Source organism: Ananas comosus, linkage group 19, assembly GCF_001540865.1.
Source record: "Ananas comosus cultivar F153 linkage group 19, ASM154086v1, whole genome shotgun sequence".
Classification (NCBI taxonomy): Eukaryota; Viridiplantae; Streptophyta; class Magnoliopsida; order Poales; family Bromeliaceae; genus Ananas; species Ananas comosus.
Genome location: NC_033639.1, coordinates 10478526 through 10501909, shown reverse-complemented (window position 1 = coordinate 10501909; position 23384 = coordinate 10478526). Strand labels below are relative to the sequence as shown.

At 36.7% G+C, this 23384-nt stretch overlaps 2 protein-coding genes across 2 annotated transcripts; one reads left to right on the top strand and one right to left on the bottom strand.

Annotated features, from left to right (window-relative positions):
- On the top strand, positions 589-9225 carry LOC109724919 (eukaryotic translation initiation factor 3 subunit A). The gene is made up of 14 exons (XM_020253907.1): positions 589-742; positions 1515-1614; positions 1987-2468; positions 3463-3678; positions 4001-4369; positions 4471-4500; positions 5408-5635; positions 6150-6311; positions 6424-6645; positions 6900-7106; positions 7252-7458; positions 7550-7630; positions 7747-7948; positions 8476-9225. The coding sequence occupies exons 2-14, from the start codon at positions 1569-1571 to the stop codon at positions 8970-8972; spliced, it is 2949 nt and encodes a 982-aa protein (XP_020109496.1). The 5' UTR covers positions 589-742; positions 1515-1568; the 3' UTR covers positions 8973-9225.
- LOC109724917 (protein EXPORTIN 1A-like) lies at positions 9989-22826 on the bottom strand. The gene is made up of 32 exons (XM_020253904.1): positions 22458-22826; positions 21724-21840; positions 20534-20626; positions 20349-20420; positions 19948-20055; positions 19790-19872; positions 19122-19260; positions 18930-18998; positions 18618-18695; positions 18416-18478; positions 18260-18304; positions 17794-17901; positions 17546-17641; positions 16920-17123; positions 16172-16231; positions 15872-15982; positions 15630-15727; positions 15437-15545; positions 15179-15244; positions 14227-14325; positions 14044-14124; positions 13773-13862; positions 13253-13338; positions 12951-13031; positions 12609-12791; positions 12213-12279; positions 12015-12125; positions 11794-11901; positions 11572-11709; positions 11352-11489; positions 11155-11259; positions 9989-10808 (listed from the first exon to the last, which is right to left on the bottom strand). The coding sequence occupies exons 1-32, from the start codon at positions 22551-22553 to the stop codon at positions 10686-10688; spliced, it is 3225 nt and encodes a 1074-aa protein (XP_020109493.1). The 5' UTR covers positions 22554-22826; the 3' UTR covers positions 9989-10685.

The window sequence follows — 23384 nt, the reverse complement described above, 5'->3', positions numbered from 1 at the left end:
TCACACACTGCCTCTTCCACCAAAGCCCCCTTCATTATCATTGGTATTATTGGTATTATTATTATTATTATTATTATTATTATTATCTGCATAATTCAAACAAAAAACTAACTAATTTTAAAAATAATAAAAACACCCCATAATTTTTTCAAAAAAATTCAAAACCTCAGAAGAAGGTCATAAAAATTTGAAAAATATGTATAAAATTCCAAAATATCATGAAATCCAAATTTAAAAATTTTCAATTGTTTACTCTATTGTGCAGGATAAATAAATTGCATTTAATTTAATTCGCTGTGGTGTCTTAAACCCCAAACCCGATTCTTTTCAACAAAGAACCATAACCCGTATCGGGTTGAGAATTCAATCCAATACAAATATCTTTTAGTCAAAACCTGACTCGAGTTCAAACTGTTGAGATGAAAACCGACCCAAACCGAGTCGGATCTGGTTAACTAATCGGGTTCGGATCAAAAATAGCCACCCCTGAACCGGACCGGTTCGGTCCGGTACGGTCCAATTCGACTACCAGCCCGAACCAGAGAATAAATTACCCGGCTCAGCTCATCGATCGCCCATGCGACCAAACCCTACCCCGTCGACTCTCCCCCAAACCCTTAAAAGCCAATCCTTTCTCTCTCTACTTCTACCTCTTTCTCTCTCCCACCGCCGCTGTGCGCCTCCTCTCTGCCCCGCGATTCCTCGCCCTCTCGTGCTCTCCCCGTCTCGATTCCCCAGCGAGGTGAGTTAGATCCTTCTTTATATGCGCGATCGATGCTTTCTTTGCCCTCTTTAATTCGATCTCTCGGTCTTTTTGGGTAATTTATGGATCTAAGGGTTGGTTATAGATTTTTAGCTTACTTCGTTTTTTAAGATCCTTTTGGGAACGGGCGGATCCATCCGCTTCGTTGATGTTGGCGTGGGTTTTTTGCATGTAATCTTGGAGAAAAAAGTTGCCTTTTTGGTCATTTTTGCTAATCATATGTAAAATATCTAGCAATGTGTTCGACTTTAATATTCTAGGGGTTAATTTGCAGTGTTTGGGATAGTATCGTGAGAATATCCCAAGATGGGTATAGACAGATTTAGATAAGATATAGATTACAATTTTATGGTGAAGCTGGTGTTTGTGGATTTGTTGGATTTTAGTTCGATGGCTTGAAACTGAATCATTTTTCTCTTGAAGTGTGTAATCTTGTTATGTTGCTTGTTTTTGCCGATAAATCAATTGTATCAAGCTCATCATTTTTTATTCATTCACACATCCTATGTTTTTTTTATGCTTTATGTTGCATTTGTAGCTTATTTAGTCTTTCTTATTGCCTTTGTCAGGATTATCCTATGTTTTCTTCTTACTTTATTCTTTTTTGTCGATACTTATTGTTGCCGTCTTGTGGTACATTTTGTGCACTGATGTAGTCTTTCCTAGGTTTCTGGTGTCTGATGACCATGAATTCAATACTTGATGCTGCGATTAAATTATACGAATATATTTTATTTTTTTGATGATGCAGGTTTGATTGCGCCTGCTTGTAGAAAGCAGGCACCACTAAACATTTCTTGGGATCATGGCGACCTTTGCAAAGCCTGAAAACGCTTTGAAGCGTGCAGAGGGTAAGTGTTTATTCCTTATTTCTATATATCAGTTAATAAATATTGCTGCCTTTCTTGCACTGTTTCTGATATGTTGATTGAATCTTCTGGCATATTGTATATCAGTGCTTACATGTATTTACAATAAGGATAGCAGCTGAAGCTTTGTTGTCTCGTAATTAAAATCAAGAAAGGCAGAAGTCTAATTATTTTTGAGTATGAATGCCATTATGCATCTGGTCTGAGTATTTCAGCTCTTCTAAAATGCTTACATATTTCTCATAGACATTTCCATTTTTCTGCTTTTATTGACTCGCTTTTTTTTCTTTTTCCGTACATATGTCAAGATTAGATTGTTTTGAAAATCACTGATTCATCTTCTTGTTTCTTCAGAATTGATAAATGTTGGACAGAAGCAAGCTGCCCTACAGGCACTTCATGATCTTATCACGTCGAAAAGGTACAGAACCTGGCAGAAGACCCTGGAAAGGATAATGTTTAAATATGTAGAACTCTGTGTGGACATGAGGCGAGGGAGATTTGCGAAGGATGGGCTTATTCAGTACCGAATTGTTTGCCAACAAGTCAACGTGAGCTCTTTGGAGGAGGTGATAAAGCATTTTATGCAGCTTTCCACGGAAAAAGCTGAACAAGCTAGAAGCCAAGCACAAGCCCTAGAAGATGCCTTGGATGTAGAGGATTTGGAAGCTGATCAGAGGCCTGAGGACTTGATGCTTAGCTATGTCAGTGGGGAGAAAGGAAAGGATCGATCCGATAGGGAGCTTGTGACGCCATGGTTCAAATTCTTGTGGGAGACATACAGAACGGTGCTTGAAATCCTCCGTAACAATTCAAAGCTGGAAGCACTTTATGCAGTAAGCCATCTTTGCTGTTTATTTGGAATTATTTTGGGATATTGGTAAAAGTGTTTTTATTTTTAATTTTAGCAAAAAATGTGGCTACACGTTTGATACATTGAATATGCTCAAATGAATATACTGCTTCATTGGATGGTTTTGCTGTGAGATGTTTTCTGCACAACTCTGCCCTCAAAGCTATGCACCTCGCTTTGTTGGACATCTGTTTCAGTTGTGTATTTATTGTCTGTGTACATTGGTATTGTGGGCCTAGATTTGTCCAGCTATGGGGGAATTCCTGTTAGTCCCCCCATCTGAGTTCTCGCTTGTACATGGATTTGCCCGGGTTCCATGGAAGAAAATCTTCATGACCACAATGTACAGCTCCACACCCCTCTAAGGACCTTCTGTACACTCCTTGCCGTGGGTGGGGGCATTCAAATATCCTTACCTGCTTTATCAAAAAAAACCCAACCCAAAAAAAGAAAAAAAGAAACAACAACAAACCACAAAAAGAAAAGAAAACCATAGTCCTTCCCTTCCCTTCTCTCTTGAAGATAAGATTGCTTGGCTCACTGGGGCAAGGATAGGAGAAGACATTTAATTTGTGAATTGAAAACTGGCTTGATTCTTGTATTGTGTTTTACAGCCATTAGATATGCCCATACTTACATCGCAAAGAAACGTCCAGTTGGTCTCATTTCATTGGCATTTGCATTTGACAAATATTTGAACTGATTGTTTACATAAAATTTTTGAGTTCTGATGAAAACTCTCTGATCAATGCATATGCAACCCTTTTCAAGTTGCTTTTCATGTGGATTCTATCATCTTGCAATTCTTTTCTTTAGTCTGTTATTTGGCCAGTATCTATGTTCAGCCAGTATCTATTTCCGTTACTTTGGTTCTTAGTTAAACTTTTATACTTTCAATCTTAACTTTTTTAGTGCACAAGAAATCTAATATGGCTGCTATCTTATATCCATTTTTTGTTTCAACTTTTGACGCGCAGATGACTGCACATCGGGCTTTCCAATTTTGTAAACAGTACAAGCGAACTACTGAATTTCGCAGACTATGTGAAATAATGAGGAACCATCTTGCTAATTTAAACAAACACCGTGATCAAAGAGACCGTCCTGATCTGACAGCGCCTGAGAGCTTGCAGTTTTACTTGGATACAAGAGTAGAGCAACTCAAAATTGCGACAGATCTTGAGCTATGGCAGGTCTGTTTGCTGCAAATTTTGGAATGGCTGGGATGTTGGATGTTTCATAAAGGCACTTTAAAAAAATTACATATTATATACATGTGAAATTTTAATTTACACGTACATCTTCAGCAACTAAATTTCTCACCTATGTACTATTATAGTGGAAAAAAAGTACTATTTGAAAAGCTTTTTTGAGTACAAAACAAACTTGTCCATGTAAATTGGGTGACTTATCAGATTACAACGCTTTTCTAGAAACTGTACTTTCAGATGATGTGCATTAAAAGCCACTTGTCTGTTTGTTCGTATCATAATCTTTCGCAATGCTTATTGACAGGAAGCCTTCCGTTCTGCGGAGGATATACATGGCTTAATGAGCATGGTGAAGAAAACTCCGAAGCCATCAATGATGGTCGTATATTATGCAAAGCTAACAGAGATATTCTGGGTTTCAGATAGCCATCTTTATCATGCATACGCATGGCTTAAGCTCTTCGGTTTGCAAAAGAGCTACAACAAGAATTTATCTCAAAAGGATTTGCAGCTGATAGCATCCTCTGTTTTATTAGCTGCGATTTCTGTGGTACCATTTGACCACAAGTATGGTGCATCCCATCTGGAACTTGAAAATCAGAAAGAACGTAATTTGCGAATGGCCAGCCTTATTAACTTTTCTCTTGAACCTAAACGAGAGAGCAGAGAAGTGGTACCTTTTTTGTTTCAGTTGTTGTTTTATTTTATTTTATTTTCTAAGTAATAGATTTAAGTCCTTCTACCCTGACATCTTTTTTTTGCTCCATTTTGCAGCTTTCACGGTCATCACTTCTCTCAGATTTGGTATGGTCCAAAATGTTTAATTTTTTGTTTTAAATACTTGCGTTATACTCTAAGATCAAAATTTGTGAGCTTGTTGGAAGTCAGCCTAGTGGAATTTTTTTCCTGATACTATTTATGTAATTACTTTCATTATTAATCTTTTTCAGAAAAAGGTAATCAGCATGGATATTTGGTCTATGCTAAGTTGGCCATTGAGGCCTTATTTGGATATCGGAATAAGTTATCCAAGGATAGCTTGTTCCATATGAGGATTTTCTTGTATGATTGTAAGGAGTTTGATTTTTGCTTTTTCAAACGTCTTGCTATCCATGATTTGGTAGAAAAGCATATTTCATTTGTGAGGTGATTTATCGTATTTTGGAAAAATGATTTGGAGTTCGAATATGATTTTTCATTTTAAACATTTGATCACACTCCTTATCAATCAAATGTACAATTTTTTTGAGTAAATCAAAGAGAATATACTGAACAAGGTATTCATGCATCCAAGCAGGGCCTTAGTCGAATGTTCCTTGCTATACATATTTAAAATTTTGTCAAACTGTAAAATTAGCAAATAGTAAGATTTGGATATGTGCATTAATTCGTAATGGAGTCTGTAACTTAATATTATTGATATCATCAATAGTTGCTAAATGCCTTGAAGCCATATGCTGAAAATTTTGCTGGTGTTGTCATGCTTTGAGGTTTTCATCTTGTCAATAGACCAACTGTCTAAGTTGCTGTTCTCATACAAGCTAATTATTTTTCATTTTTCTTCTCATTTATCTGGCTTTCTTTGTGACTTATTTCACCTAATTTAGCATGACGAAAGGATATGTTAAGACATAAATATATTTCAAGGTCATTGCATGTATTGGTAGAATGACGAGAATTTTTAAAATTTTCTTTTCTTTTGTCGCTTTAGATCACTAAAGGTGTGATGTCATGTGCCTCCCAAGAAGTGAAGGATCTGTACAATCTCTTAGAAAATGAATTCTACCCACTGGATCTTGCGTCGAAAGTTCAGCCATTGCTTGCTAAGATATCCAAACTTGGGGGCAAGCTTTCATCAGCCTCTTCTGTTCCAGAAGTTCAACTTTCCCAGTATGTCCCTGCATTGGAGAAACTTACCGCTTTGAGAGTACTACAACAGGTGGGGGTACCTCTTTACTAGTCTTCTTTGCTTTTTTGAGATATTTGCATACTAACTCCTGCAAAATATTCTAGTTATATTTATAGCCCATAATTTCTAAATTTTCATATTTGCCCTTTAAAACTTTAATTTCATCACATCTCTCCTTTAAGAAACATTTTTGCTAATACGAACCATGTTTCCTGATGAATTGGATGAATTTCGTTCGGAAAAGTATTTTGTTAATAAACCTGCATTAAAACAAATATATGTTAAAATATATATATATATATATATATATATATATATATATATATTTATATATATATATATATATATATATATATATATATATATATATATATATCCTCTTTTTTTGGGGTGTTATCATCATTAGTACTGCTATTTTCTCTTCAATAATATTTTTGATGATATTGTTTCTATATGTATTAGTAATGTAATGTTAAGATCTATACTAATGTAATATGAAGCTGTGTGTTCTCATCTTCATTTTTGCTGCCTTTTACCTTTTCAGGTGTCTCAGGTGTTTCAATCTGTGAAAATTGAGAAGCTATCAAAGATGATCCCTTTCTTTGACTTCACAGTTCTGGAGAAAATTGCAGTTAATGCAGTTAAATATAACTTTGTACCTATGAAAGTCGATCATCTAAAGGGCGCAGTTCTTTTTGGTAACGTGGTATGTCGGTGTTCTTCTCATTTGTGCATACTATCGATTTACTCCAGCATTAATATGAACACCAATTTATCTTTTATCAAATCAGGCTAATTTTGCTATCTTCTGTGTTCAGGACATTGAATCCGATAGGCTTTCTGGTCACCTTACAATGCTTGCTGATTCTCTTAATAAAGCAAGGCATCTTATTTATCCGCCTGTGAAGAGGCAATCAAAACTCGGCGAGAGCTTGTACAATTTGTCCGAAGTAGTAGAAAAGGAACATAGGAGGCTTCTCGCACGAAAGTCCATTATTGAGAAGCGCAAGGAAGAGCATGAACGCCAGATGTTGGAAATGGTATTGGCATTTTACCTATCCTTTTTTTTTTTTTCTATTCTCATATATATTAAATCTATATGATTGGGTTCATTAAGATTTAAGACCTTTGTCCTGAGCGTAAAAAATTTAAGGAAATAAACATCCTAAGTTCTGGCAGAAAGATGGACTGTGTGTGACTAAGGCCTGTAAACTTCAACCTCCTGTCTCTGTAGTTGCAAAATATTTTGAACCTTTTATTCTCGGTTATTATTTTTATGATTTTATTTTTTCAGGAAAGGGAGGAAGAGTCTAAGAGACTGAAGCTTCAAAAGATAACAGAGGAGGCCGAGCAGAAGAGACTTGCTACTGAGTATTCACGAAGGGAGGAGCAGAGGATCCGTCGGGAAATAGAGGAGAGAGAACTCCAAGAAGCTCAGGCCTTACTTCTGGAAACTGAAAAGCGTGCTAAGAAGAAGGGGAAAAAGCCTCTCCTTGAAGGGGTAAGCTCAAAATATAATCCTTTGATACACTTGATAGTCCGACGGAATAAATGACGTTCTAATGAAGTACTCTTCTTTCATTATAATGAGAGGTCCACAACTCTTTCGTGATTTGTTAAGATTTGTAAACTTTATTTTCTTGTAGGAAAAGATTACAAAGCAAACCCTCATGGAGTTGGCTTTGAGCGAGCAACTGAAGGAACGTCAAGAGATGGAAAAGAAACTTCAGAAACTTGCAAAGACAATGGACTACTTAGAACGGGCAAAGAGAGAAGAAGAGGCCCCACTGATCGAGCATGCATTCCAACAGCGATTGGTGGAGGAGAAAATCCTTCATGAGCAAGAACAATTGGTTAGCTCCTAAATATTCTCTTCAATTGCGAATTCCCCATGATAGTTTCCTTCAATGTTTCTTGTGTTGATTTATTTAATGCTTCATGTAGAGAGAGATCGAGCTTAGTAGGCAGCACCATGCAGGTGACTTGCAGGAAAAGAACAGGCTCTCGAGAATGTTGGAACATAAGGTATGTTTCCTCCTGCAATATCATTACATCTTCATGAATGATTGGTTTGATCTTTTACTTTGTTTCTAAATTTTGGTGCTATCCTTACCGTTGAATACTTTGGGCTCTTTTTGCAGAATATTTTACAAGAAGGGATTGCTAGCCGCCGCGAGGCGGAGTTTAACCGGCTTAAGAAAGAGAGGGAGGATCGGATCAACCAATTAATTGCAATGAGAAAGCAGGAGAGGGAGAAGAAACGGAAATTGCTCTACTTCATCAAGTCAGAAAATGAGCGACTAACGAAGTTGCATGAAGAGGAGGAAAGACGGAAGCACGAAGGTGATATTTACTGTGCAGAATTATGGTGTGAAATTTGTCATTTTTATATTTGCTGGGTGCATTAGCTATTTCAGGAAGCAAAGTTCTTTTCCTTTTATCATATGATCGCTGATTCGCTGGTGCATCCTTTCGATCAAAAGCTGCTTCCATTTGCTAATACCAGAAATGGTAGTTGGTGGATTCTAGTTCTCATTTCTGGTGAATAATGGAAGGTGCTAGAAGGCATTATATAGTTAGCTGACTTCGCTTAGTAGTCCAGGAGTAGAAGCTTTAACACATGAATTTGTGGGGTACTTTTGGTGAAAAAGTATATATGACAACGGGTACTGGTGTGGTAGTCTTTAAAAACCTCACTTCATATCTTTTGCATCCAACCTTTTCATTAATCTCACTTTCACATCTTCCATTTTTTTCCTTAAGATTATTCACTCGTTGTGGTTCATAAGTCACAGCTTATTCTCATCCTTTTTGACCTCGTCTGAGGCCTAATCAAACAAATATTAAATTACAATTTCTCTTTGTATCAGAGGAGGAACGGAGGAAGAAGGAAGAATCCGAACGCAAGGCTAAGTTGGACGCCATTGCGGAGAGGCAGAGGCAGAGGGAGATTGAACTGGAAGAGAAGGAAAGGCTTAGAAGAGAAGCTCTCCTGGGCCGTGCATCTGAGCCGGTGGTCCGTCCTGCCGACCCCATCCCTGGGCCACAAGCTTTGCAGCCCATCCCTGCTGCTGCAGCCGCCTCTGCTGCGGCTGCGGCCGCTGCTGCCCCTGCTGCTGCTCCTGCTGCCCCTGCCGCTGCAAGTTCGGGAAGATATGTCCCGAGGTTCAAGCGCGCCGGGACTGAGGCCCAAAAAGCTGTGTCCTCTCCCGAGCCCGATAGGTGGGGCAGGCAAGATGATCGGCCTCCCCAACCCAGCGATAGGTGGCGGAGCGATGACCGCCGCCCATCATTTGGGGGTGGTGGCGGGTCGAGATTGTCGTCGTCCTCCTCATCCTCTTGGTCTTCGTCGAGGAATCGTGGGTGATTTTGATGGTGTGCTTCTATCAATGGCCGTGTTTTTTGTAAGAGCGGACTTATAATTGTGCTGTGTTAATCTAGAGGAGGTTTGTTTTATTCTTAGATCTGTTTTCTGTCTGCCTAAGTGGTTATGAAATTTTTGAAGTTTGGGACATTCCGAAATTTGTAGTATGACTTATGATTATGAATTTTGGGAGACTTGTCTCGGCCTTAATTTATGCTTCAGCTAAAATCAAGCTTGGTCAATGTGTTTTCCTTTTCTTTTGAAGTGTTTGATTTAAAGCTTCACGTGCTTTTGTGGTGATTCCTTTTGTCGATTGTTAGATGTACTGCTACACTAAACAAGCTGACAAGTCGGCCTTTTCTGAGTTGTATAGGAACGAAATTGTATCTGAGGGTATGATTTGCGTGGTTGGAGCTCCTGAAGTTGATTGAGACAGCTTTAAAAGCCTTATTGTGTAATCGTTCCTCATAGGCTTTATGCTGTAGCTTGAAGCACAACCTTCATCTTTTAGCTGCTTTTGGTGGTACGGACTCTCTGTTTTGCCTCAGAATTACAGATGCTTTTTGCTCAAAATTAATAACCATCTCCGGCGGAAAATTCGCTTATACGATAAATGCCTGAGTCGTGAAAATTGTGATGTTGTAAAGCTTGTATTTGTTCGTACAAAAGGCTTGCCATATTCCAGGATTTCACTATGATTCCAGCCTAGGCACGGTGGTCTTCATTTTTTTAGAACTAAGAACAATGAAAACCTCATTCCCAGGTCTACACACTGAAAACCATTCAAGATACAAAGACATTCCACAACCAATCTGCCAGAAGAGAAATGGAAAAATAAACACACCAACGAAGAAATATCAACACAAACAACCGATTTCACCTATTGCCAATTCTCAAGATTAATTCTATAAGACTCGAATGTCTCATAAAAAAAAAACAGATAGATGTATCCATTTGTGTGGCAGTTATTAGACTAAACCAAGACATCAGAACATCATTATGAAGTTGCACTCGCATCAAATCCATCAAAAATAAAGCCTCAATTAGACTAACACTGTCTGAATCTGTAGTTTCCTATTCATACATCGTTTCCCCAGACACAATTTTACACACTGCTTCCAGAAATTTTCTTGCCCTCAACAAGATAGAATTCCAACAGGCAAGTAAAAAAAACAGCCAAAAAAATTAAAAAAAATAAAATTACCAAGTTGCTAAACTACAGCTCAAAATAGTAAGAGAATGTAAATTTTCAAACCCTCTCTAGTAAACAATACAGCAAACCACAAATCTCTCGAGTCAGCAGAAGGGGAAATGCTGTCACTCCGTCAAACGCCATCACTTCATTGATGTGAATGAGCCTAAACATGTAATGATAATAACAATAATAGTAAAATCCTAACTGTACTATGGTTTGTTGGATCAAATACATCACCTAACACACACTATACTTATCAGCAATCAAATTTTGCACGAGAGCCGCAGCTACTTCAACCACAAAGCCTGAAAGTATCACCAGCAGTCGAGCAGCTCTTGAGATGACACTCCTCGTCTTTCTCTCTCTCGGTTGAATATAGAAAAATCAGCAGGAAAATTTTAAATGAAAACGGATCCTATTTTGGTAGAAAATTAGGCAAATGATGTGAAGAACCCCAATGAAATTAGGAGGAAGACACCTGCGGAATTAGCTTTTTCTGTAGTGGAGTACATTTTAGCATGTTATGAATCCACCATTTCATCCTGCAACTCGCTCGGGGCGATGAGCCCCGGGATGGAGAGCATCCTTTGGCGTTCCCTCTCTCTCTGGGCGGCAGCCTCCTCGGCGTATAGATCTTTGTTGTCCTGCATATTGAATTCCAAGAAATTATGGCAACATGGTACTATTTCTACCATTCACACACAAAGGGCCAAGCACTCAACAGCTTCCTATGAACCATGGAATATTTATATGCAATATAATTGACACTGCTTCATTTTGGGAACAGATTTTATGGACACCCTTTCATAGCGGTGACACTTAAATGCTCACTTATATTGCTATTTAGGTATTTAGTAGATGGATGTATGTGAATGTATGTGGATGTATGTGAAAAAAGACAGTACGCCTAGTTGCCTACAACTTAAAAGCAGGAATGTTTTTTCTTCTTTACCACAAAAGTACAACAATTAGATAAATAATTTAAAATACCTGTGCCGAGAACTCTTTCGATTGCACAAGGAAATCCCGTATATGGTTTTTGAAAGTCGGAAGCTCATTTCTTGATTCTAAAAGCCCATCAACAAATTGAGTAATCTGGGAGAGAGGAAAAAGCACACAACTATCATGCCTACCCAAGTTCGAGAAGGAAAATAAAATTAGAAAGGATGTTAGACGCGAGTTGCTACCTCTGCAACAGTCATATTTGGAAATGATGATCCCAAAAGCTTTATGGTGAAATCACGAACAAACATCATATTATTTGGGTATGGGTATGGTACGGTGGAAGCATCCCACAAGGGCTCAGTGAGTGAACTTGAATCGACCTGATTATTGACTCGTGCATTTATAATATTCACCATAAGAGACTAAGCAAGAGTGGTGGAAAGAATAGCTTTTGTATCTTACCAGGTAAAACAAATGATGAAGCACCAAAACATGTAGCTTAAAACCTGGCTTGTGGAATGTGTCAGTTAGCACAGCAAAAATCTCTTGTTCAATTGTCAAATAGTAAGTCCGGTAAAATTGATTACAGAACTCCGACATCTGAAAGTAATTGTGCTATTGATAGTGAGAATTGATGCATATCTATTTAGTAATGGTTGAACAGGGATAAGCAGAAGTAAAAACCTGGAAGTTCTTCAGCATTTCCAATAAAAGATTAAGCCCAGTCTCAGCAATGTTTCGCTCAGTATGCCGAAAAGCCCAATTTATGGAGTCCATAACAAGTTTCAATTGCTGCATAGTAAAGAAAAAGAAAAAAATAAAGAAAAGGAAAAAAAACAAACAGACTAGTATTGAGGAAGCTACAATCTGGACCAAGAATGTCAAGGATACTCTTAAATACTAACCTGACTAGACAGCTGAATTAGAGCTTGAAAACAGTGGGTCCCAATTGCCCGAAGTAAAGAGAAGAATTTGAGACGGTGTTCGGGATAGTCTTCGAAATTCTTCGTAATCATCTGCACAGAATGAAACAAAATTTGCTGTATAAGAGAACAAAGCAAACAAGAAAATCTAGTGTCTTAAAAATTATTATGTATCCTTACATCAAGGGTGCACTGGAAAACAGCTTCAAATATGCGAGGCACGTCCTCCATCATTGCAGACTTATATCTGCAAGGATTAAGTCCACAATACTATAAAAGATGAAGAAAAACAGATTTAATTCTGCAAAAATAAGACAACAGTATCCAAAAGTCAAGACAGTAGATGCAGCTATTGCAGCTGCATCAATCCTTATCGGGTAATTAGAAGAATTTTTGGGCTGCTGATACTGCATTTAAATTTGCCTACTTGTTTGTCGAGTGCATTTCACTATTGTCTGTTAGCAATGCAGTTAACTACAGTGGCATCAATGAAATCGAATTTTTTCTTAAATGTACAAATAACAATATATAAAATAATACTGCATAGAAGGGAGAAAGGAGAAAAGGCATATATACTTGTTTATAATAGTAGCAAAGAGGGATAAGACTTCAGATTCCCTCGCATCAGGCAAATTTCTGGCATAGTCACCAAGAACAGGATCCATCATAGGTGGAACAAACTGTTTTCCAATCTGTGATTGACCTTCGGCCTTCTCTACAAATGTCTCAATCAGTTTCAGAGTCTCCCTCTTGACAGATCTATTAATATAAAGAAAAATTTAGCTATGCAAGAATAACTCCAGAAAATTCACAAACAACCAAGTAAAAGATATATATATATATATATATATATATATATATATATATATATATAAAACAAAGAAAAGAAAAAGGAAGTTCGAGGATTTGTAGTGTTACCTCAACAATTTTACAAAAGATGTTCTAGAAGCAAAAGGGCCCCCTTCAGCTATGGTGTTAGAAATGAGTTCACTGTACATTCTGTGATGAAACCAAAATTATACAATTAGTACATAAAAAAAAATACAAAGTACATGCTTCGGCATTTGTTTGTGTAAAGACATAAGCTCAAAATATAAGAGAATGGAGAGAGAAGAAACGGAATTAGTGATAGTACACAGCCAACTTTCCACTACTGATACCATTGTTTTTGCATCATGAGAAATCGAATACAAGTTAAAATAAACGAATTAAAATCTTACCTGTATACAGTGAGCATGTCCAGGAATATCAATGATATTTGTGGGATAAAAAACTGTCCAAGTGAACTAGCAACACTGGTATTTGTCTGCCAAGCATCAACAGGCACACCCAATTAATATGCAAAACGTTAAAAGCAAGACCAAAGTTCATTTAAACACATCAAGGTTCATCTTCAATCAAGATTCATTTTAAACACATCAAAGAATTCCGTAACCAATTGCTAGAACTTGGAAGATTGGAAGCAATCAAGAAGTTACATAATATGGAAAGAAAAACAGCGGTCGATATAAAATATTCCAAGGACAAGAATCTTCCATATGTAAAATGTTAGCGATATGCTCTCACAAAAGTGGGACACAAAAAAAAGGAGGTTTTTCAACATATTAAAAGCAATGAAAACATGGATAACCACATGCGATTATAATCTTTTAGCAGACAGCTAAACAAATATTTTAGCAAGCAGCAGTACAATCCTAAGTGCCATTTACTAGTTCTGCAATAAAGTTTATGCAAAAATACCTGCAATATATTAAGAATAGCTCGTATGACATCCTGATCCTTCAGGACATCAACGCTTTGACTAGCCCGTCCAATGATTTCAGCCCAATTCTAAGAAAACAATTAGTCAAATCATCAGCCACCCACACACAATGCAAAAAGTGTAACTTAAAATGATAACAAATTGAGAGTTAAACAAAACATACAACAAGAGCTAATAATACCAGATAACAATAAAAAACTGTGAGTTAAATGAAGCAGATAAATGCCAACAATACTAGAAACACGTTACCTGATTTGGAAGTTCCATCAACCTTCTCAGATACTCATCTCTCTTAGGAGGATCAGATTCTGCTTGAATCATGTGACCGACCTGCCAAAGAAAAAAAAAAGGGCCAAAGGAAACGAAAAACTAAATGTTATTGAAAGAGCATGCCGTATCACTGGAAATTTGCAGCAATAAGATGCACAATACCGATTCATAAAATGTATGAATCTGATGAGGCTCCAGATCCGCAATAGTACTTGGAAGGGTGGCTAAAAGTTCAGATACGAATGGCTCATTCTCGCCAACCTGAATAGACAGCTAATAATGTAAGAGGAAAAGATGCTGATATCAATAGCATGATTGGTTCTCATTTGTCGAAATAATGAAAAAAAAATCCAGCCACAAACCATCATCTTGGAAACTCATTAAGAAAAAAAAAATTACAATATCTTTGGATGATAAAGCCAATTATAAGTTTGTTCAAACTAAAAAGTCTAAAATTTAATTAGTCAACAAACTGAAGAATTCCAAATTTGTTCACATTCTATTTCATCTTTTGGTTGACCAATATGTACATATGACAGAAAGATAAAAATGTATGGAGACCCCCTCAACTTCATAAGTATTATGAAATAGCCCCTCGATTTATAGTTCTTTGGTTGACACCTGTTCAGCTTTACATTTTTTATGGGAATTGTGTGAGTTTTAGTTAATTAAATTAGAGATTTCACAAACTTTATTGATAATTTCATCAATTTAATGGGTTTAATCATGTTATCACAAATAAAACTAGGACAATTAATGTCTAATAGTCAATAGAGTCATCAAATTTAATGAAAGTATTAACTTAACTAAGTATAATAGTAATTCAAATTAAAGAACAAAATTAGGAGTTAGAAGGATATCAATAAGAAAAGTAAAGGGTGGCCTGATTGATTGAGGGGTATCAATACATCTTCACGTTAAAAACATAAAATTGTAGCTAATTCTAATTTCTTTAAAATTCCAAAAACAGCATTTTTAACAACTTTTTTTCTAAAGCAAAAAGAAAGCACATGAACATTAGTGAAATGTACGAATGAAGATATACAGATGCTGACATATTTAAACCCTTTGAGAGTATTAATTGAGTTTAAATCATCTCAAAAAGGGGCAATACCTGTGTAACAACAAACTTGCGTTTGCATTTCTGAACAATCTTTAGAAACGTATCGCATGCCATATCCTGCAAAGAGGGTGAGAATAGATCTCGTGTAAAGATAGATATAAATTGTATCTTCAAAAAGTTTATTCTACATCAAATTCACTAGAGGAACCAGGACCCATGATACCAGCAAACAATGCAATATCATGGAGAAATAATTAAGAAATAAATTGAAGAGCCAAAATATCCAAACAAAACAGAAAGATTGACTACCTGAACTCCTGGATGTGTTTCATGCATAAACTCAAATAATTTATTCACCACTGTTTTCAGAAACTTCCAATGAGCCCTAAGAAATCTAGGATACTGCCCCACTACATACCTGATAATATACAAAATAAAATGAATAAATTAAAAAAAGTCATTTTACATAATTAAATGAGAATGTGAAGCGAAATATACTGACATAATGTTACTTGCTATTACAGCTTTGTTATCCTTCCCTTTGGTGATTTCACAAAGATTCAACAAATCACGGATAACCATCACAAGAAATCTATTTTCCTGAAAAACAAGAAGAACAAAAATGAACCTCAGCAGTTATTTGAAAAGATATGAACTTTCATAATGATGCAACTAAATATCCAAAGATCAATTGGTAGGCACAACTTGCCTAAGAAACATTGACAATATACTTTTCTAGCATACCTGCTCCTCCAGCATGGAACCAGATATTGATCCAATCGCCCAGCATAAAGTATTTAAATTGTTCCAAGACCAATCCTCTCCATTCAATTGTTTACTTAACTTCTTCAACATCTGAGATACAAAAAAAAGACTCACATTGCATAGAGCGCCTTTTTTTGGGAAAAAAACACCAGTAATGAAAAGTAACCAGCTGGAAATGATAATAATACATTATGCATAATAAGACTTAATAATAATAAATAATGAACAGTTAATGACTTGAGATATTATGTGCAATAATACACCGTAATCAACCCATACCTGCTGTTCTGTATCCTCAAGATCAAGGTGCGACAAGTAGATGAGTGTTTCCCTCATAATCTGCCAAAAAAGAACTATGGTTACTTAACGTCCTTTGAAACCGACAAAGAGAAAGAACACAAGATAACAAGAAAATGTATAATAATCAAGCATAAATAGTTTCTAGGGAAAACTTCAAATACCACTCCTGTGGTTTCGCACTTTTTTATTTTAGTACCATGTGGTTTAATGTGTATCAATTTTGTACCCCATAGTTTCATTTTTCTCTTTTTATTATTCCTTCCACTAATTTTTTTCGCTAAATCAGTGACAAAATTAAAACTAAAATGTACTAAAGTGAATATTCGATAAACCTTGGTGAGGTATCTCAAGTTTTTTGTATATAATTTAACAAAATATTAACGGAGGAGCTGACGAAAAGAGAAAAATAAAAACCACAATGTACTAAATTGATACGCTTTAAACCACAGGGTACTAAAGTGAGAAAGCGCAAAACCACAGGGGTGGTATTTGAAGTTTACCCTAGTTTGTATTTCATCCATAAGAGAAGGGATTCCACATTAAACGCTAAGAAACCCCTTGTCAATTGTAAGGTGAAAACATCTAATTTAGAGATTCCATGCGGCCAAAATTATTGTTGTTCCTTGATCCAACAACTTTAAACTAACCAAGAAGCATTTAGGTGTGAAAAAGTAAAATGAAGCACAGATTCCTACAAGAAAGATAGCACTATGATTGGATAACACACCTTATATTGAACGAGGACATCATTGTCTTTCATAGTTTCGCGAACGATATTGCCATTTTCATCTTCGACAATCAATACTTCCTCAGGCTTTGCCATACGACAAATCATGAGCATTCTTAACTTTGATAAAGGGCCTGAGTATAGCTGTCGCCTTTGAAGAATTGCTGAACCAAGGCCATCTACCATTCCTGAGATCAGGGGAGTCTGCAGAATACCAATTGTCAATCATAATGCAAATATCCTTTTCTACAAGCAACTGATCTCGAAAGAAAGTTACACTTGATATGACATGAGAATTCTAAACAGAAGGTGCAGTAAATAAAGTGGAAAAAAGTCGGACTCCTCCATATCATCAACTTAATAATACAGAAGAATTTTGACTTCTCATTCAGAATTGCAAGTTCTTTATATTGTTAACTAACAAAGGTAGGAACTAGTATTCTTGTACAGATGATTCACTAGCGTGCCTTCACCTACATATCATATAACATAATTACTATCAAATAAAGGAAGTCAAACATGGGATGCCAAATGAAAACTTGTTAGACCAATATGATAAACAAATCAAAACAAAAACTACTAATGGACAACGCGACTCCATAATTGACAAGAACAGTCAAATTTACCTGAAGCCCCATCATTGCTGCAGTTGCTGCAGGCTCCATCTGTTGATGTGCTTCAAACAGCTCCAGGACCATAATATTCCAATAGTCCAGGCAAACCTGCCCAAATAATAACCATATAATCAACTAGGTTCTACTGAAAAACACTTTTTATCAGGTCCAGGAAAACCTGCCCAGATAATAACCATATAATCAACTAGGTTCTATTCAGAAACACTTTTTATCAGTCTAGAAGTAACTAACTTATGTACCTTGAAAACCTCCGTGTCCTCAATATACGAGATGCCAATAAGATATTCAAGGCCCAAAAGCAATGCAGCTCTATTTTCAGGTGTGGACTCCAATACCCGCATATGTGACTGCCACCATGTAAAATTAAATTAACAGCCAGAGATCTTAAACTCCCATGCCATAAATTTAGATAATTTTTAAAATGTACAAAGATATAAATCCAAGATCAAAAGCACCATTACATGCAAGAAAATGGCATAAGCACAAGTTACAACTAGTGAGTAGATGAAGTGAAAAATCTAACCTACTTGTGTGTAGATGAAGTGAAAAATCTAACCTATCAACTCTTTTCAACATGAGAGGTCATATATTAACAAAAAGATACAATCTTTAGCTAGTGCAACAGTAGATCATTGAGTTCAAGTAAGCATCTAAAACCACTATGCTCTAATTTAAGCATGTCGGGTCTAGAATTGGCCAACTTGCCTTATAGAATGAAGTGAAAAACAGTGCAAGGTTCTGGAAAAATGCCTGCAAATAAGTGTAAAAAGTGATATTAGCCCAAGTTCACCATCATGGCATAATGTTGTAATAAAAGCAAGTCAAATACAAGAATTGAATAGAAAGTGAAAACTATTCTACCTGTTCTTCAGTAGAGCCATTGGCATAAGCTTCCGGGATATTCGTTCCAGGAGGCAGAATAGTCTAAACATAATCAAAAAAAGGGGGGGAATTCTCAACTTGAGTTCCACAAAATAGAGTCTAGAGTTATGTTGTCACGAAAAGGGGAGAAAAATATCCTACAAAAAACTTCAAATTTTAGACAGGGATAATAAAAGACTACCTGCAATTGCATCATGAATATGGTATACATCTTAACATACTGCATGTCATAGAATTCACCGAACTGGAGAGCAGCAACCTGTGAAACACTAGAAGGTATTACACCAGATTGAAAAAGGTAGGAGAAAAACACAGAAGTGATAGAACTCTATCAAAATGACCTATGGCACATGGCCTTACAAACTAATCAATGAATGTCTTATTGTGAGTGGTAAAAAGGACTCATTCAACGAAGTTTATTAAGTCAATGGACAGTTAAGAGAACCGGCGATGGTGTGGCAAATTTTACAATAGGAAAGTGTCATATATGTACCTCTGTTAAACATTGAAGTGTTAGATTCCGGTACGAAGCCACTGGAAAAAACTTCAGGAGTGTCTCTAGCTAGCATAGCATTAACAACATGGAGAATAGTAAGTATGGCAAATAAACCTCAGAAAGCATGCTATCACAATCATATATAGCACACGGAGAGAAAGAATAACACATAATTGTTAAGAAACTAACCAGTGGCGATTCAAATATATAACCAAGAGGAATCCATGATAAAAAAGCATGAAGGGTTGCCAATGTAGCCCGTATAAGCTCTGTTCTCTGTGATGCTGATAGTACGTATAAGCATAGCTCATGAATGAGTTGAAATTCACTGTTATACAAACAGATGAAAATAGGTAAGATTCATGTGCTCACAAGAACATAAAGTGAAACGATATAGACATCTTGTATGTTAAAGAACACATAAGGGAGGCTATCTAGAAATTTTATCTTATATTTTGACAAGCAAATAGAAGATGATCAAAATAATGCCAGCATAAAGCTCCAAACAATTATCATAAAGATAAAAATCACATGATATGAACCTACAGACTTACATAGATCCCGCTATGTCAAAAGTAAGAAGTCTCAGTAGTTAAAAAGTTACGAGATTACTCCATGATGAAAATAATCAACAACTAATCTCCATACAAGGTCTTTTGCAAAAGATAGTTTATTTTCATGTTGCACACAGCATAAATCAACAAAACCATATTGTCTTATTGTATTTCAAGATACATAGCAATACAAACTTCAGCAAGCCATAAGGTTCTTTACTGTAATAAAAGATAACAAAAATAAGGTCAAAGAAGAAAGAAGTATCCAGTGCAGGAAAGTGAAAAAAAAAAAAGAACCATTACCTATTCAGTGACTGCTTGAGTTCTTTAATTTTTTGTTGAGTCATCTCTCCTCTTGAGAAATCGAAAACTTCCTCACTCAGAAGCTGAGCATTGATAGATAATGTTGAATAAGTCATTCTGTAATGAAAATTAAATCTTTATAAAAGAATGGTACATACCTTCAATATAACCATGCAATTCTCGCAGATAGTTTCACTGCTCTTTGCCGCTGAAACAAGGTCAGGAATGAAGCTTTGCCACCTAGCAGGCCACTCGTGCTTTAAGACCTGTTTTAACAGGAAATACACGTAATCAGAAAAAAAAAGAAAAAAAGGTTTGGCAGTGCAAGCAATGAGCATAAATCTCTCAGAACTATGACCTGAAAGATAACAAGAGGAACTATCTTTGAGTAGCCAAAATAGCGTGAAACAAAAAACTCATTTTTATGAGAGGAAACAGCATAAACATACTAAACCTCTTATGAGAAGATCAGAAGAAAAAGTGCAAACAATGGAAAACACACTGTAAACAGAGCAAAAGAAACTGAAAATTGTTTATGTTCCAAACAGAAAGCAACTACCTGCACCAAGATGACATTGAGTTTGTTAACATAAAGCCTCTCCCTCCGGAAAGAAACTTCGTTGCTGGAAAGCTGATCAGACCAAAAGCAAAGAAGAAAAAAACGAACAAAACACAATTAAGACCGCATAAGCAAAGTAACGACCTTGGCAGATATGTATACCATAAAAAGATTAACCCTTCTACCTGTACTATAACATCTGATATATAGTTTTTTATACCATCGCGTTGTTCAACTGGCAAAGCATTCCACTTGTACTTGATAACACTTTCTAGTACCTACCAAAGGTAAAAGAAAATATTAAATTTCGGCAAGGCTTCAAAGGTAACAAAGAAGATACATAATTTTTTAAAAATATGTATTTTTCAAACAGCTAGTAGTAAAGGAGATTAAAGAATCAATAGGAAAAGGAACAGCTGCAAGACAACGACATGGAATGCCTGAACATTCTTTTACACCATTGAATTAATGCAGTTGCTTCAATACATGACAAATCGTAGCCATTTGGCCCATGATTGGTAGAGCTTTCTGATGTGGTCAAGTCACTGCATCACATAGTCTAGTCACCCTTGATTACTACTAAGTTTCGAGTCATACAATAGTTATGGTATTAAATAGATATACAGACCTAATTGACAAGCTGACTGCAGGAACTTATGCAAAGACCTAAGCAAAGGTAAAGACCCAAATGCCAGAATTTAATCCATGTTATTTCTCCAGCCTAACTTCAAAATCCCATGCAGCTTAGATAGGTATGACCAAGTTGGAGCCGTATGACCAGATGGATCCATATGGCCAAACCACCACAAGGAATCAATAGAAAAAGGAAATAAAAAATAAAATTGGAGAGGGACACTAACTATTTATCAGGGATTTGGAGGAGTTGATGGCAAGGACAACAGGTTCACTGGTGTCCCGTGAAAGAAAAAGAGCAGCAACCGAAGCAAAAAGCTGGTGTCATGATATGTTTCTTGGGATTGGGGGGGAAGGACAGGCATCCTAGATATGAGATTGCTACCAGAAAATAAATAAGCGGCAGCTATCTAAACTCTGTTACCTATTCAGGATATTCTCTAATACAACCATGTAAATTTGCCATAAAGGGGTCCCTAGAGTTACGTTCCAGGACCAAACAAATTACATAAGAATCATTATGACATGGCAATTCCCTATTTGAGCAAAACTTTTGAGTTGTCATCTTGATCTCTATCAATGAAATTAAAGGTTTCCTCTTTCTCTTTATCACAATTAAATTATATGAAGTAGGTATCGAGACAATGATAAGCACTATAACAAGAGCATATTTCTGTCTTCATCCTCGAAGATTTCACTACTTATGTAATTAAGGAAAGGGATTGAAGGGCGTTATACTTACTTGAAGTGCGAAGAATTTACTGTTCAGGTTCTGTGAGTTCTGTAAAATGTGAACGACCTGCAGCCACATATCTGGATTATTCTGCAACTCCCGTAATATTTGATCTGCTGCTGACCTCTGCCAACAAACAAGTAGCATAAGCAATACAAGTTACCACAAAAGGTGGTAATACAAAATGCAGTCGAATTACATACTATACTGTGCGTTGAACAAAAGATGGTGTGACACAGAAACAACAAACAGCATGCTAAGCTTTAAAAAAGAGAGCTTATTTTCAAATTGTTCATGACACCATAGAAAAATACTAAAGCCACATATAGTTCCGGGAAACTAAATAATGATCGAGATTACATAAACAACCAAAAACAATACTATAATTTCTCGTAGAGCAAACATAAGCTAATTTCCTAATATACTTTTGTCCCAAACAAAATCCTCTTTTTCCTTCAAAAATCTGCAGCTGGCCCCTTTGAAACACGAATTTATACTACAAAGTACAAACATTAACACGGAAAGGAGAGAACAAAGAGACACCTTTGCGAACAAAATCAAACGAGTAAAGACCAGTTAAAACAAAAACCCACACAAAACCCTACTCGACCCACGCCTCCCACCACAGCAAAACACCAAATTAGAGCACCAAAAGCACTTCCCTCCCTACAAACAAAGACGAATACAACGATTGCTAGTGAAGAAGGATCAAAGGGGAGGCGTCAAGGTATCGAGCTACTCACCTCCTCCTTAGATCCCGTGCCGTAGAACGCGGCCACGGTGGCGTCGAGGAGCGCGACATCGATCGGCTGGCTCAAATCCCGGAGCTTCTCCGCCATGAGAGAGGCCGGCTCAGATCGGGCCGCCGAAACCCTAGAAACAGAGGGACGGGAAAATCCCTCCGAACGTTCTAGAACGCGGCGGAGAAGACGAGCTCGAGGAAGCAGTGGGGCGACGAAACCCTAGCTCTTCCACTCTTCGAGGGATTCGAATGGGGGCTCGCTTCTTCGCTTTCCCTCTCTTTCTCTCTCTCTCTCTCTCTCTCTCTCTTCCACTCTTTTTCTTCGCTTTCGCTCGGCTTCGGTGGTCGCACGAAGACGCAAACGACGCATAAGAAAAATATATATATAACAAATGTATAGAAAGAGTATACGGGAGCGGCATTTGGGTTTAAGACGCGTAACTTAATGGGCCCCGAATTGTACGTAATTACGTAAATGGGACTGTGGTCGTGAGGGATGGGGGAGTGGCGGGTACTGCTGATTTGTACGAAGGTGACCCATGCGGACGCCTTAGATCTAACCGTCCGCTTATGTTTTGACGGCTGAGAGTGGAACAAGGGCTACACTGTCGGCATATGGTGGGCCTGGGGCCCATTTGTGACGGGGCATTGTTTATGGACTTATTTGCAAATTTATTATCGGAACGCACACGCTTTAGTACTTTAAAACTAAACTAGCAAATTGATAAAATAAATAACTAAATAAATAAATATTTATAAAACTTACTTGAATACTGATCATTTAAGAGTCAGCTATTTAACCTGTCAAATTTTTATTTTACTATCTAAATTTTTAATTTATTTGATTTTGAATTAGTCAATAATATTTTAACTGTAGAATTTAAAATAATTACTTTAATAAATTATATAGTTGCAAAAAATTGTATAA